The 15,562-nt window shown below is 37.3% G+C and overlaps 1 protein-coding gene across 6 annotated transcripts in view; it reads right to left on the bottom strand.

Annotated features, from left to right (window-relative positions):
- Nucleotides 1–673: 673 nt before the first annotated feature.
- The window catches only part of EPRS1 (glutamyl-prolyl-tRNA synthetase 1), a 37,524-nt gene continuing 22,635 nt past the window's right edge, over nucleotides 674–15,562 (bottom strand). For 2 of the 6 annotated variants that reach the window (XM_059468345.1, XM_059468346.1), the window contains 16 exons: nucleotides 15,088–15,318; nucleotides 14,167–14,415; nucleotides 13,378–13,608; nucleotides 12,776–13,041; nucleotides 11,718–11,769; nucleotides 10,657–10,866; nucleotides 10,453–10,525; nucleotides 9,597–9,676; nucleotides 9,171–9,272; nucleotides 8,446–8,601; nucleotides 8,099–8,296; nucleotides 7,571–7,744; nucleotides 5,140–5,300; nucleotides 3,666–3,744; nucleotides 1,333–1,397; nucleotides 674–1,050 (listed from right to left, as the gene is read on the bottom strand). In XM_059468345.1, the coding sequence (XP_059324328.1) occupies nucleotides 900–1,050; nucleotides 1,333–1,397; nucleotides 3,666–3,744; nucleotides 5,140–5,300; nucleotides 7,571–7,744; nucleotides 8,099–8,296; nucleotides 8,446–8,601; nucleotides 9,171–9,272; nucleotides 9,597–9,676; nucleotides 10,453–10,525; nucleotides 10,657–10,866; nucleotides 11,718–11,769; nucleotides 12,776–13,041; nucleotides 13,378–13,608; nucleotides 14,167–14,415; nucleotides 15,088–15,318 (2,478 nt within the window). In that variant the 3' untranslated portion in view covers nucleotides 674–899. The remainder of the gene's footprint in view (nucleotides 1,051–1,332; nucleotides 1,398–3,665; nucleotides 3,745–5,139; nucleotides 5,301–7,570; nucleotides 7,745–8,098; nucleotides 8,297–8,445; nucleotides 8,602–9,170; nucleotides 9,273–9,596; nucleotides 9,677–10,452; nucleotides 10,526–10,656; nucleotides 10,867–11,717; nucleotides 11,770–12,775; nucleotides 13,042–13,377; nucleotides 13,609–14,166; nucleotides 14,416–15,087; nucleotides 15,319–15,562) is intronic. The other 4 variants (XM_059468347.1, XM_059468348.1, XM_059468349.1 and 1 more) reach the window with 2 other exon arrangements.

Here is a 15,562-nt window from a genome sequence, read left to right as displayed (position 1 = left end):
GGGTTGCTCAGCCTGGAGCAGAGAAGGCTTCAGGGAGACTTAGAGCACCTTCCAGTCCCTGATGGAGCCTACAAGAAACCTGTAGAGGGACTTACAAGGGCAAGTAGTGATAGGATAAGGGGGAATGGCTTTAAATTGAAAGAGAGCAGGTTCAGGTGAGATGCTAGGAGAGAACTCTTGACTGCGAGTGTGGTGAGGCACTGGAACATGTTGTGCAGGGAAGGTGTGGATGCTCCACGCCTGCAAGTGTTCAAGGCCAGGCTGGATGGGGATCTGAGCAACCTGGTCTAGTGGAAGGTGTCCCTGTCACAGCAGGGGAGTTGGAGCAAGATGATCTTTAAGGCCCCTTCCAAGCCATTTATGATTTTATGTTTTTATGAAAATATTCCTTGAAAGACCTGGCTTCAGAGACAAGTTTTCTAAAGGTAGTAATTACTATACCTACAGATTTGCAGCAAGTCTACTGAAAAATTTGAAGGCAAAATAAAAAGAAGATGTTTTATCTAGAAAGTAGATGTGAGCACGCTGAAGTGTACTGTAGTTTTTATCATATTCTCTCCAACCTTTCAAGCACTTTCTCAATGTAGAAGGAAATACATGCACCAAAAAGACATGAGCAAAGGATACCTATTCCTCCCTACTGGGCAACACAGAAAAAACCCATCACAGCATGTTACAGCTCACAATACATCTTTATTTTATTGGAGATGTTTACAGAAAAGTCTGTGAATTACTGCTAGCCTAAGACTGACCATTGGGGGAGCCAGGTTATGGTTTATGGCTTTGTATTTGAATTATTTAAAAAGGTCACAAAACTGATTGAAGTTTAAGGGGCTATTTCAGTCTTGTTAAAAAAAGTTCAATTCACAGATAAAGGAGAAGGTTCTTTCACTAGTGATTTAGTAACTACGACCAAAGAGGGTGTAGAACTTGGCAGGGTTTTTGCCGCACACACATCTTGCTCCAGGCTGGAGCTCACAGAGTGGCTGGAAGGGTATGCAGAGGCTTTTTGCTCCCATGGATGGAGCACCAGGCTCAAGATCTTGATCCCTGAAACAAAAGGATATTAATAAATATATTCATAAAAAAATATTTCTATTAAAAAATTAAAGTGCAATAAAGTGTTTTTTTTACATAAGTGATTTATACATAAATCTTAAAACTGCATTAATTATTCTCAAAGTTCCAGAGCTAAGGAAGTAAATACACTGAATTATGTAGGACAGCAGGAGTCTGTACATAAGTGTTATACCCAAAGGCATCTTGCATATCTGTTTTGTATTCAAACCATTTTGATTTTGATCTTGGTATATACCCTCAGTTATATTTTACCTGGCAGTGGTCTTCTTGATCCAATCCTCACACTCAATTTCCCCACAGAAAGGGATTTGTACAATCTGAAGGGAGGAGAGGAGGGGAGAGGAAAAACCCAACAGTTAAACATGTAGAAAAATCATCTTTGTTTCTGAAAGATTCCTAAATCTTCAGATCTCATACACAGATCTCAAACTGGGAAAAGTTCCAATTGTTACAAATTAATTTCAATAGCTCTTCTTCATCAGAGCAATAGATAAGCACAGTCATCCCTCCACAGTGCAGTACGGAAAATCCTACACAAACCAAAGCACCATTTAAATATAAATGTTTTTTTTTTAACCAAATACATCTTTCTTCTGTGCAAAGTATAAAAACTCTTTTTTTTATCAAATATTCTGTTTTTCAGGAAAAGTTTAAAATTTTCAAACTACTGAGCAAATGCTCACCTTATACACGGTAAGACAGTGCCCTAAAAAAGTTCCCATTTTAATTCCATTACTATGAATTTTCATTTTTTCTGAGCATACATTATTTTAAGAAAACAGAACAGCCAACAGCACTTTTCTCTGGGGGCATGGGGGTGGGTGTGCAGCTTCCTGCTCTTCCCTTCGCTTAGCTTAACTGAAGAAAATTGAGAGAGTAAGGCTGAAATAATAATGTCACACACTCCTCTCTGTACTACTCTTAGCTATTGGAGCAGATCTCTTGCCCCTAGTTTCATATTCAACTTTACTGATTTTTTTTTATTTTTAATGGACTTCCACAGAGAAAATTCAGTTTGCTACCTAGAGGTAGCATTATTGTTAAAAAGACACCCCCCACAAACATTTGAACACTAAAGAAATGCTGATAACTGAGGGCAACCTCAGCTACTAAATTCAGCCTTCATTCATTTTAATTGTATCCAAACTGTGAATAAGGTTTACTCAGTGCATCTTTCTTTCACCTAATTTACATTCTTACTGCAAAATCCTCTATTTGTCATTAACTGGAACACGCCTTTAGTAGACTTCACTTTATAGCTTCACTTTCTTGTAACTGAAAAAAGGAACTATTACCACTCTACTACACTGTTCTTGCATTAATCTTTTGTTAGTGAAATGAAAAACAGTCCACATTTTTAAAGAGCTAAGAGTCTGCAATTCCATTAAGGAAAAAACAGCAGCAGGAATTAAACAGGAACACTTATTTAATCTTAAAAATTTTCGTCTTAAACAGCAGTCAGTGCTAATAGAGTGCAATTTCAAGTAATTCAGAATACATATGCTATAAAATTATGTTAATACAACAAAAATAGGTAGAGAGTGAAACAAACACCAAGTGGCAGATTTTTTCAATTTTTTTTTCAATTCAGATATGCAGCTCATAATAAATTCATATAACCTAAGTACCAAAACAGCGGAAGTGTCCAACATGTGATATAAAATTATTTGTTCACATTTCCAAGCTTAACAACATTTAGATTACATTAGAATTCTAAGCGTTATAAAAACAGCTTAATTCTCTTTGTCATATCTAGAATCTAGCTGCACACAACAGCGAGTGCTGGACATTGCTAAATCAGTCCCTCCTCTGAAGTTCATCATTATTCCTTTAAATATTGTTCTAAATTGAATTTAAGTGCAATAGAAATAAAAGAAAATAGTATAATGGAAGGTCAAGCCTAACCAGGAATAACTTTAAATTATTTTTGAAGTTTAACAGAGTATTTATAGATTCTTGGCACTTGCACATTTTTCATCAGGAAATTTTCAGAGTGGATCTAATTGGTACACAACCCCCTGATCTCTCTCTATAAAACAGACAAACTTACTAAGTAATGTTGGGGATTCTACCTTTTGAACACATAAACATCCAAACACATAAACAATTTCCCAACCTGATCTGTGACAGAATTTCAGGGTTAAAAATTTCTCTCACCAGTTCTTTGTAAAAGAAACAGCAGCTGAATTCTGTGCTGAACACTTAATCTCTCATCTAAACTTCAGTACCTTTTCACAGATGTTTAGATCAGTAGAGCTCACTCATCCAGGTGATGGATTATTTTTACTATAAATTCAAGGAGGTTACTGATTTGCAGTAATTCTTAATGAACTCAATGGCTTCTACTCAGGTCATAAAGGTAAAACTTCCTTAACGTAAAAAGCTTGTACTTTAAACTCTTACCTGGACACTTATATGAGACTTAGTAAGTGTTTTGTCACTGCATTAGAATGACAGTGAGGTTATTGTAACCTGAATGAAATGTTTACATTACTCTCTCTTACAAGCATGCTCTGATAAAGCCATTACTTTTAAAGGATAAAAAGGGCATGAAGCATAAGAATAGAAGTGGTAAATCCCCTTACCTTTCCTGAATCAAGCTCTTTTTGAAAGTCCTCCATATTACTGGCCACCACCATATGACTTTTTAGGTCCTCAGACGCTCTAAGAAAAGGAAAAAAATTCAGTCAGGGCAGATTTATTCACATAAACTCACTGGCCCAATGAGCTGAGTTTTCAGATGTCTTTCTACTACTGATCCTCAAGGAGGTAAAATTTTGATTAATTGCTGATGGGTTGCCACACATTTCACTGTGCTCATTCACACTGTTGTGCCCATCAGTTAAACACTGACCTGACGCAGACAGAAATAAATACCATAGATGTGTATTTTGCTTTTAAAATTATCTTCTAAATCTAAATCACAAGATGCTTTTGAACTAGGTAAAAATATTCTGCCTGTAAACAATTTTTATCACCAGAGAAGGAAATAGAAAAGCTCATCTGCCACAGTGCCATGTCAACACCCTGTTCTTCTCAGTGGACTTACGAGCAACATTCTGCAGTGAAGACCTGTGAGGGATTTTGGCATTTGCAGTAAGGGCAAAAAATAGTTTCAAAAGTATTTGATTGCTTACAAGAAAGCAATCCTGTGAAGGACAATAGGGTCTTAAAATACACTTCTGGACACAGAACTTCAGCTACTGAAGTTACTTGGACAGCTTTGTGTCCTTCAAAATTCTGCACCAAAAGCATCTTTCACAAAGGAGTCCTGTACACAGGATCATAGAATTATTTAGGCCGGAAAAGACCTCTAAGATCACTGAGTCCTTCCACTAAGCCAACACTGCCAGGCCCACCACTAAACCACGCCCAGAAGCACATTTATATGTTTTCTGAACACTTCCATGGATGAGTATTCCATGACTGTGCTGGGCAGCCTGTTCCAATGCTTCACCAAAGCTGCAGTGAATAAATTTTTTCCAATGCCCAATCTTAACCTCCCCTGGCTCACCCTGAGATCATTTCCTCTTATTCTGTCACATGTTACCAGGAAGAAGAGACCAACTCTCACCTGACTACACCTCCTTCCAGGTAGTTGTAGAGAGTGATAATGTTCCCCCTGAGCTTCCTTATCTCCAGAAGAAACACCCCTCCACTCCCTCAGCCACTCTTCACAGGATTTGTGCTCTACACCCTTCACCACCTCTGCTGCCCTTCCTTGGGCAGTGTTAAGGTCACCAGTCACATAATGACCAATGGGTCACACTTATTTATGGTATGTTTATGGTGTATCTATTTATTAATAATACATGTGAACTCATGGATGTATTTTTTAAAGTAAGTTCACAACCTTTTACCTTCTGTTTCTTAAGAACAACAGGCAGCTCATATTGCTGAATGTGAAGGAATTTAAGAGGTAGAACATTATACAACACAAACAGGAAGATGAGCCTAACCTGTCCTTCTCCACAGATAAACCATTAATGTGAGAAGTTCTTCTGACAAATGAAGGGCACCTGTGATTAGCAGAGCCATTTACTGTAACTCTTAGTTTACCTGCTGTAAAGGTTTACATGGATCTCCTCCAAGATCTGTTTAAGTTTCTCTTCTGCTTCATGTTCAGACAATGTCAGCTTCTGCCCTGTGTCTCTTCGCACAGCTACAAACTGTTGGCTCTTCATGTCTCGTGGTCCCACTTCAACTCTGACTGGGACACCCTTCGTGGAAAAAAAGAATTCATAGTTAGGATGAAGAAGGAATTCTCACAATAGTTCATTTTCTCTCTGTGGCTTTTTGTTTGTTTGAAAGTCCAGTCTTAGTATAGACCCACTTGATATATTTAAGTTTCTTTGGAAAAAAAATCACTATATATTCCAAAGCTTTAATGAATTTCTGTCTTTCCCACCCACATTCTTTTCACTTGTGCATTCTACCCTGCTTCACTAGCTTGGGGACTGCATCAGTGCCAGCATGCAAGTAATATTGAGGCACTGCTGAAACTGCACTAAGTTATCCCACATACTGCAAATCAGATTTTTTAAGTCTGAACAATTAAGACTTCCACACTAATTATAATTATAATGTTCTAGTTCACCCATTAACACATTTAACTCTGTTTTCAAAGAATGCTTTCAATAGCATTCAACAGGTATTGTTTTAACAGCAAACAGCAAAAGTTCTGTTAATTACAGCCCTAATATGAACATTAATTGCATTGAATATTTGACTACAAACAGCTAATTGTTTTAGCAAAGTAAGTAATTTCAAGTAATTCAGAGTTCATCAAAGTTTATCATATCAAAGTTGATAAACTTTGGTGGTAAGATGTAATTTCTCATCCCCCTTACACCATCAGGCAAAAAGATTTTCCATGTTACTGAAAAGAGTCAGTTAAGAGTCTATTGTGTAACTTACTTTCTCTACATCCCAACATGTATCCCAGAGGGTACACATTCTTCCACAGGAAATGAAAAGAGTGAATAAAAATACGTTTGGGAGGATTGTTCCCCCCCTCTCCCTCAAGGAAATTGAATCAGTAGGTTTATAAGCTAAAACCATTCCACAGTGTTCAAAAGATGAACAGGAGAATCAAAACCTGTACCAAGCCTTCTAAGCACTGTGTACTCTGGAATCTCCTCAGGTTCACAGCTTCCAAGTGATTCCCTACACTCCCTCTGCCTCCACTACCTTAATTATGCTAAAAAGGTGAATAATACAGTAAAATCCATCTGATCAATGAACTATCTAATACTACATCTACTATTTACTACATAAAGAGCTACTCAAAACTGCTATTAACAAGCAATTCAAACTGAACATTCTAGTTTATGCCCACAAAGCATTGTTTCCATAATAAAAACTTGGAAGGGAGTATCCAGTACTTCTAATAGTAATATTACTAAGTGAAAGAATAGTTCATGGTCCCTTAGGAAGATTTCCCAAGAAAGCAGTGGAACTAGTACCAGACAATACAAAAGAAGTACCACTGACTTGGTTCTTTTAGGAAGTAACATCAGGAGTCTGCTACACTGACAAGTGCATAAGGCAAAATATTTTCCAGTTAATTCTTTTACTTCTTATTCCAGCACCTTTGTATTTTTTACCCTACAAAATTCCTTATACACTCAATAAAAGAAGTGTATTGTTCCTGCAATGAGCCTGAAGTTGCAGTTTAGGTATTATACTGGACACATTAGTAGATTTTGTGAAAAACATCAAGTTTACCCTGTGCTGTGTGCCTCCTTGAAAAACCTAATTTTATTTAGAAAGTTTTCCAACATAGCTTTACAGTACTAGAGGTCCATTAAAAAAAAAGGTTACACAAAGGGAAGAGAACCTTGAGACAACAGGAATTTTGAACAAATTGGGTCACTTCTATCAGGTTACTTGGAAGATTAACATATTGAAACTGATTTTAAATTCAGAATAAAAATAAGATTCCAAACCAACACTCCACACGTCATTCAATTTTTAATTACCATTATTGCCACTGTTTCATTCTGCTCACTATTTCTGTTTTATAAAAGCCTCTTACATTAGAGGAAGCAGAACTGTTCCTCTCAAGTGCTGTATGAGGGGAACATGGTAATATTGAAACAAAAAAAGTGCTCCTTTCTTTTCTGACACTGCAGGTTTATCTTCTCTGTTCTGCTGTATGCACAGAAGGCTCTGCTGTGAGTCAGGACATACTGAAGTATTAGCACACATTTCTAAAAATGCAACTAATTTATGCTTCTAATTTAAATTTCTAGGTATATAAGTAGAGCCCTGGAGGTTTAAAAATCCCTAATGACATGCAAATCCTAGCAAACAGAACAAGTCTCTGAAAACACTTTTCCTTCATTTATTCACTAAAGCGATCACTGATTATCAGGCAGCAGATTTTAATTTACAGAACAGATCTGCTTTCAGAACAGAGGGCACACATAGCATACCTCATATATTCCCCTCACCTAGGCTTCAAAACCCCTCCTGGCAAGAAAAGTACCTTTAGTTCCCAGTGGTTGAACTTCCAGCCAGGTGAGTAGTTGTCTCTTAAATCAGCCCGGACACGGATGCTGACAGCAAGCAGCCTGCTACGATATTCATTACATTTCTTCAACAGAGCCTCTCTGTCCTCTTCAGAAAGGGAGTTTGTGATACCACAGGGAATAATTACAACCTGCAATAGAAAGGACATGTACTTTATGCTACAAAAAAAAAATTAGCTCATAGTTATAAAAAACTTGAAACCAATATTGTGGCCCCCTGTTCCAGTAATTTCCTTCATGCTCTCAGAAATGAAGGACACATTTCACTTTTCATACTAATGGCACAGGTTACATTACTTCAAATGGATGAAATATCAAAGGGGACTGGTCCACCAGTATCCTAATGACTTGTATTAACTTCACACAGCTACTCTGTAACTAGAGAGCTCCATCCTATATTAAGTTTTCCAGCTGCCTGACATGAAACACCTATGAATTCCAAGACAAGAAAGGAAACTAAAGCAGTTTAAGGCATTTTTACACACCTGAATACAGGCTACACGAGGTGGGAGTACCAATCCCATGTTATCTCCATGAATCATTGTCATTACGCCAATAGTCCGAGTGGTAATGCCCCAGGAATTCTGATAAGCAAACTGTTTTTCTCCTGGCTTCTTGGGGTCTTCAAACACAATTTCAAACATCTTTGAGAAATTCTGCCCTAAATGATGTGACGTTGCTCCCTGAAATAGATGCACACAGAAAATTCTATTCAATGGAAAGTTAAGTTTATGAAGTATCAGTTTAAATATTTATCTTCCTATATTTAATGAGAAAAATATTATATTATTATATTATAGATTATTATTATTAATAATAATAAAGTAAATACCTGGATAGCTCTTCCACTGGCAGATATAAATGCCTCTAAAGTGGTTGTATAATCCCCCCCAGCAAACTTCTCCTTCTCTGTCTTTCTTCCTTTCACAACAGGTATTGCCAAGAGATCCTCATACACCCGAGCATAGAGATCAAGTATCTGCAGCACCTATGAGAAACAAGCAATTTTCAGAATTACTCAGTATTTAGCATTTGTTAAATCTTGAAATATTTTTATGTGACAGAGTCTGAAATCTCCAAGATTTAACACTTTCTCAAAACTATGTTTAGAAACTAAGATTTTTTTTCAATTACTTCAACCTTTGGATGTTATTTTCCCTGAGTCAAAAAGCAACAACTACAAGTCATGACAGAAAACAAGGAAAAAAGTTTTAAAACTGCACAAAGAAAGTTTTAAAACTTCTGGCAGTAAACACGTGGATGCATTATTTAAATTTTTAAGGAAAACTGATTTTTAAGTATTTTTAAGAAAAATCATTTTAAGGTAAGCACACACTATATATCACACTCTTCAAATTCCCCATATTGTTTGTAGAGAATGAAGCATCAGAAATGAGTTACATCTGAGAAAAAAATTGGTTCTAATAAACTTGGCATTTTTCACAAGGGCGCTAAAAAAAAAAGATATCCTTGAGATCTCAGTACAAAGATTTGTTTGTGTTGCTATGGAGTAAGGTAACTTCCTGAAAGGAGAAGCACCAGTGCATTTGTTTTTACCTCCTCTGCTGCTTCTTCATATGTTGCAAATGCTGTGTGACCCTCCTGCCAAAGGAACTCACGAGTGCGAAGGAAAGGCTGGGGATGTTTGAACTCCCAGCGCTGGAGGGGCAGAAGCAAACAAAATTAACACTATGAAGTGTCCAATTATTCTTACAAATAATGTTTATAAGCAAGTATGAGAAAACCTTCAATAAAGATAAAAAAGCCAACTAGTCAGATTTCTACTTAATACAATCAACCACATACATTGATAAAGAATGTTTTATGAGAAACACTGAGAAAAACATATCATATAAACCATGGTAACAATTTTGCCTTAAAATATGTGCTGTGATCATTATGATCATGCCAAGTCCACAGAGAATAACTGTCCTACACTGCACTTGTGATAAGAAGAGGTACTCAGGAATTGTGTACACATACCACAACACTGCACCACTGATTAAGCTTGATAGGAAGATCCCTGTGTGACTGCACCCACTTTGCATAGGAAGGATACATTACTGTAAAAAGAAAGCAGCTTTGAGTCTCCACACAATAAAGACATTTATGTCAAACTTTTCCTTTTGCTACATATAAGCTTAACATTCTCTGCTGTGAGAAATATGCTTTCATGTTTCAGTTACTTTAAAACAGATTTTTTTTGTCTTAATACATAATATTTTCACCCAGAGTACTTCCACTTCATCCCAAGTCTCTGCAAAAGAGCTTGGTTGCTGCTGGTCAAAGTACAATCCAGACCTTATTATTTAATGACACTGGGTTTGAATTGCTGGCTTACAGTATGGTAAATACACCTGGGCTCACAACTAGGAACTCCCTGACCTCAAGATTTCAGGATGCTTTGCTACACCTGACTCAATTAAAAACTCACCCAGTCTTAGGTCTAAAAAGGCTTATTTAAATTACTCAGAGGAACAGTTACAGTCAAAACACATGCAAAACTGAAGTGAATCATGAGTTGAAAAAAATTTCTTATAAACACTATAAACCAAATAATCAAATGTGTTTTCAGACAAAGTAAGTCAGTCTTCAGGATATTAACCAAAAAAATTCTGAAAAAGTATGCATTTCCTAAAAATGTCTATTTAAGGGAACATATAATGTGGATTTGCTATGAGCAGCAACAAGATTAAGAAATTTTGCTAAGGAGTTACAGAAAACATTCTGAAAAATTGGGGCCTCCACTTTTCAGAAAGGACTCTTCTGTCTACCAGCTACACTCTACATAGAACTCCACAGATAAGTTTACAGCCAAACTACATGAAAAGAGACTCACCTGTTTCACTTGTGGGACGTATAGCAATTGGTTCAGCCAGTTCTGTTTTCCCAGATCTTGTGACCCAAGCAACCTAAAAAAAGGAGAAAATAAAAATCAAGTTTGGGAAAATATACTCTAATCCCAAACTTACTTTATACCCAGCTGCAGTCTAAGTGGTTGGGTTTTCTTACAGTCAGATTAAAATGAAGTGTTGAAGTGTACCTCAGGAGCAAAGTCAGCAATATGAGACTTCTCCGTCTCTAAGGCAGCCTGGGACACAAACATGGGGAAGTAGCAGTTTTCCACTCCAAGTTTCTTGATCTCTGCATCAAAGAAGTCTTTGATGGCTTCCCAAATAGCATGAGCCCAAGGACGAAGAATGTAACAGCCACTGACATCGTAGTATTCAATCATCTCTGATTTTGTGATCACCTTGCAAAAGATTAATCAGAGGCTGAAGTTTCAGTTTGTGCACAGAGAACATTCAGTAATTCAAGTGTGTGTCATGCAACTCAAGAGAATCTCCTACTTAAAACTGCTCAATTGTTAGCAGCTAAGATATAATTTAGGGTCATTTGTGTTACCTAGAGAAGGTTAACCAGGAACACTAAGCTTAATAATAGGTCTGAATACTGTAAACACTTAACTAAAACTGAATTTCATGAACCCAAGTAAGAGACTATTGCTGCTTTCCAGGAACAAAAAAACCCACACTCGTGTAAGAAATGTCTCTAGCTCATGTCAGAAAAGACTTTTATTTCTTGGAGTACAGGCAAAAATTATACTACTGACAAGAAATGTACACAACTGACAGCTATTAACAGTCTCTCATAACAAGACTAATCAAAACTAATCATCTCGACCTGGGTTGTTTTCAATCTCACAAGCCAGCAAAATTTTTAAGTATCAACAGATATTCACTTCTGTTATGCATCACCTGGAGCTGAAATAAAACTTTCAAGTCTGTGAAATTCTTATAATTTCAACTAAGTTTTTTACTCTTAACAAAAGAGGAATTCAGGTATGAAACAAGGAAATCATATGTATTATATATAATAAGGTTGGGTGGTTGACACTCACCCTTTTTACAGCTTATTAAATTTATTCAGATCTTCACTGCAAGGCATTTCTATTTAAGACCATGATAACATAAGACATAGAAAAGAGCAAATACTTTGCTTTGTATTGAAAAAACAAAAAGAAACTCAATCAGGATGTAAATCCCAAACACACATTGATTTATAACAGAATGAAACAATCAAATCAAACTGATGTGCACTTACCTGAGAGAACCACTCTGAAAGATTTTCTTCTTTCTTAGCTTCTAGACCCAGCCTATGGTATGACAAAAGAACCATTCAGCATTTAGTCATGAATCCTATCCTAACCTTTTTCTTTCTCTTCTCTTTTGGGGCAGGAGATGTGGAATAATAAGGTGGAAGAGAATGTTTTAGTTTTACATCAAAAGGCTAAGTTTTGGCCGGTGGGAGTTGCTAGTATTTCCTTATCCTAATAAGAATATTTAATATTAATATTTAATGAACAGTTCCAATTATTTAGTATGGTTTGAATACTTCCAATTCTCACTATGGCTGTATCAAAGAACCTCACAGCAACACATTAAAAAACTCGACCACCAGTAAGCAGTCCAGTAAGAACCTAGGGTTAACCAGACCTGTGTGTAAGCTGTTTTACTCTTTATTTTAAACATTTCCTACCTAGCCAGTAGCTAAAATTTCAGGAAAGACCTGCAACTCAAATTCACCATTCATGTGAATGGTCAGTCACACTGTTTGAGAGAGAAAACTGACCCTACCTCAAAATAAAGACAACCAATAAACCTACAGGATTCTAAAGAAGGTTAAACTCACCAGATTCAAATGACAGAACACAAAAGTAAAGGTTTTACATCTCTACAAACAGAGAGGTTTTCAAGGAGGGAAATACATTTTTTCTGGCATTATTTCTATACAAAATAACCACATCTCTTGTCTCTAATATATTGTTTATGTATATGAAACAGTAAATACATAGTGATGCATAATACATGCTGTAAAAAGACCTCTAAACTTTCAGCAAGACACAGCAGTACATTTACAGAAGCAAATAATAAGCACAAAAAGTTCCCAGTGACAGTAACAATACAGGATGCTGAGGCACAACTGACACTAAATGAACTTTGGTAACTTGCTTTTGACTCAATCCTGAAGATGAAAATCAATACAGTTATTTTACAAATGTCCCACCTTCAAGTGAAATGAGAAATGTATCACACTCTAAATCTGAGCAGAGGTAGACAGTTGATGGTTCTATCCAATAAGATTAGAGATTGCATCTTTACCTGGTTTGTTTCTTAGGGCCTTGGCCCTCTCCTGATCCATTTGAGGAGCGCTCATTCCCACTCTGTCCTTGCAAAGGTTCTTTTTTGGGGCCATCATTATGCTTCTGTTGCTTACTCTGCTTTTCAGACTTGTTCTCCTTCTCTTTCTTCTTTTTGTCTTTGTCATCTACACCACTAGCAGACACTGGTTTATAGTCAACTCCTGCAACAGACTTATACTGGGCCTTCAATTGAAGAAGTTCTTTAACAGCCACATCTATCTTTTCCTTGAAGAAAAAAAGTAGAAAAATATAGAGAAATCACAGGAATACTATAGCTCTATTAAAAAAAAATCTATATAGCTTTATGGACATTCACTGACTGTTGGCAGAAAAATCTGCATAAATCAGTACTTAACTTCAATGTGCTTACATTTATAGGATCATACCTGACAGCACATTTAATTTTAAAAGAATGATTCAGATCTCAGAATTCAAATGCTGCCTATTTTAAAGGTGTAAATTTTTTTACATTTTTAATTCCCATAATCACACTGAATTTCAAAGACAGTTTTAGATTTAAATACATATATTACATTTTTACACTACAGTGTATGTTATTACCTTGTCTGCTTTTTCTGCTTTTAATTTCCTAACTTCATCTCCTTGAAGAGCTACTTTACTAAACAGGGCTTTAGCTTCAGGAGTGTCTGGACCACTGGGTACCGTGTTTGATGTCTGAGGCAAAGTCCCCTGAGCTGCTGGTGGTTGTCCTGGCTTGTACTCCTGCCCAGTCTTTTCCTTGTAGTCAGCTTTCAGAGAAAGGAGGAGTTTTACTGCTTGGTCTATTTGATCCTGTGTGGAGGACAAATAGCAAGATTTACTGGTGAGAATTAAAGAGAGAACTGGCCAGAAGCATTGATTATCAGGCTACGAAACCAACCTAACCAACCAACAAAAAAGCCCCCCAAAAACAACCCAACACCAAAACTAATTTTGCAAGGTGGAAATACAGGCAGAAACCCCCCTGCCCCTCAGAAGCACCTAAAAAGCTGCAGGTTTGTCTTGTGTTCTTTTCCACAACCATCACTGAATCAGTCTCATTTTGAAAGGTCTTGCTATTGCTGCAGCACACTCGTCCCAAATACAGCAAGGGATAGTAAAATACATTAAACACTTCTGCAGGGTCAATATCTGCCACGCTCGTGCCTATTCACCTAGATATGAGAGGTTAAGTTTGACTTTGTACAACTGAGTCAGGAAAGTATCCAGCACCAGAACAGCTCTGTTTGGCGTTATCAGAGCCTGCATGACCTGGACATAGGGGAGCTTGATCACTACTTGGTGAAAGATTTCCCCCCAGTGGCCAAATGTGATTACAATTACAATTGCTCACTCTAACGCCCGTTGTACCTTGGAAGCTTTCTCTGCCTTGAGTCTGCGAACCACTTCCCCTTGCTCAGCTACAGTATCATAAAGTGCTTTGCCATGCACTAAGCTACAGCTTGCCAAGTTACTGCAGCAGACAGGAGATGGAAGTGCAGTGGAAGATAGACAAGGAGGCGTTGAGGGTGGATTTCCAGGCTTGTACTCTTGACCTGTCTTTTGTTTATATTCTGCTTTTAGGTTTAAAAGAATTTTCACAGCCTCATCTATTTGTTCCTGAAGCAAGAGAGAAAAAACAGCAGTTGCAGATAAGGGTAGAAATAAGGGTAGAGGTGTAACACAGTAGCTGAGATAACACAAATTACTAGAATGGCACTAACACAGCTGTTGCAATAAAACTTCTAGAGCTATCCTGTGAGTATAAGCTGTTATTACTAAGTTCTGTGGTAAAACTTTTTAGCCAGAATACCTACAAGTTGTATACCAAAGGACCAAATCAGGTAGTGTAGGTAAGGGCTGATTTCTGTGCCATAAAAGCCTCCCATTTAGGTGACTTAGTCCCCTCCAGTTATAGCAGTCCATGAGCTGCACACTGGAGAATAGCAGCAAATATACAGACTCTGAATAAATAATGGTTCTTTGGTCATGATCAGGTAATTCCCAAATCTATTGCTGCCATTCTGCTTCCAAGTTACAGCTCTTCTTTCAAGGTACTGACTATATTCTGCTTCACTTATCTTGTATGACTAAAAAAAGAACTTATTTATTTTCCATGCACTAACACATAACTCATGCAGTCAGCCGTATCATCAGCTCAAGAGAATTTGGGAAAGCACTTCATGGAACTAGCTTAGAAATTCTGCTCCTCAAATTTCACAAAACCTGCCATTGGGTTTTAGCCTAAAATGAGGACACTGCTCCACTCAGAAGTATGCACAGGTAGAACACCTTTGAAGCTTTCTCCGATTTGAGCTTGCGGACCACATCTCCTTGTTGAGCTACTCTGCTGTACAGAGCCTTGTTGTCTACTGGACATGGGGATGGAGGAGTGGGAACAGGAGAACACTGAGGAGGGACAAAGGCCACAGGTGGGCTTCCAGGCTTGTACTCCTGGCCTGTCTGTCGTTTATATTCTGCCTTTAGGGATAAAAGGACTTCCACAGCAGCACCTATCTCATCCTGAAAGAAGAAAGGAAGGGGCAGAAAGAAGGAGGAACAAAGATATAGAGACATAAGATTCTCAAGAATACCATAAATACTTTCATAAAAAGACCTGCAGTTTATGTGCACCTATTCAGTTTTCCTAAGTACATAGTGGAGTTATTCAGAGAAGTTTTCTCTACTAATTTCCTATTTTAACAAAGTAACTCCTCTTAAGGGATGTACAACCCTAACTGTCCTAAGTAAAATTGTAACAATAAAT

Source organism: Ammospiza nelsoni, chromosome 3 (assembly GCF_027579445.1).
Source record: "Ammospiza nelsoni isolate bAmmNel1 chromosome 3, bAmmNel1.pri, whole genome shotgun sequence".
Lineage (NCBI taxonomy): Eukaryota > Metazoa > Chordata > Aves > Passeriformes > Passerellidae > Ammospiza > Ammospiza nelsoni.
This window is presented reverse-complemented; position numbering and strand designations above follow the sequence as displayed.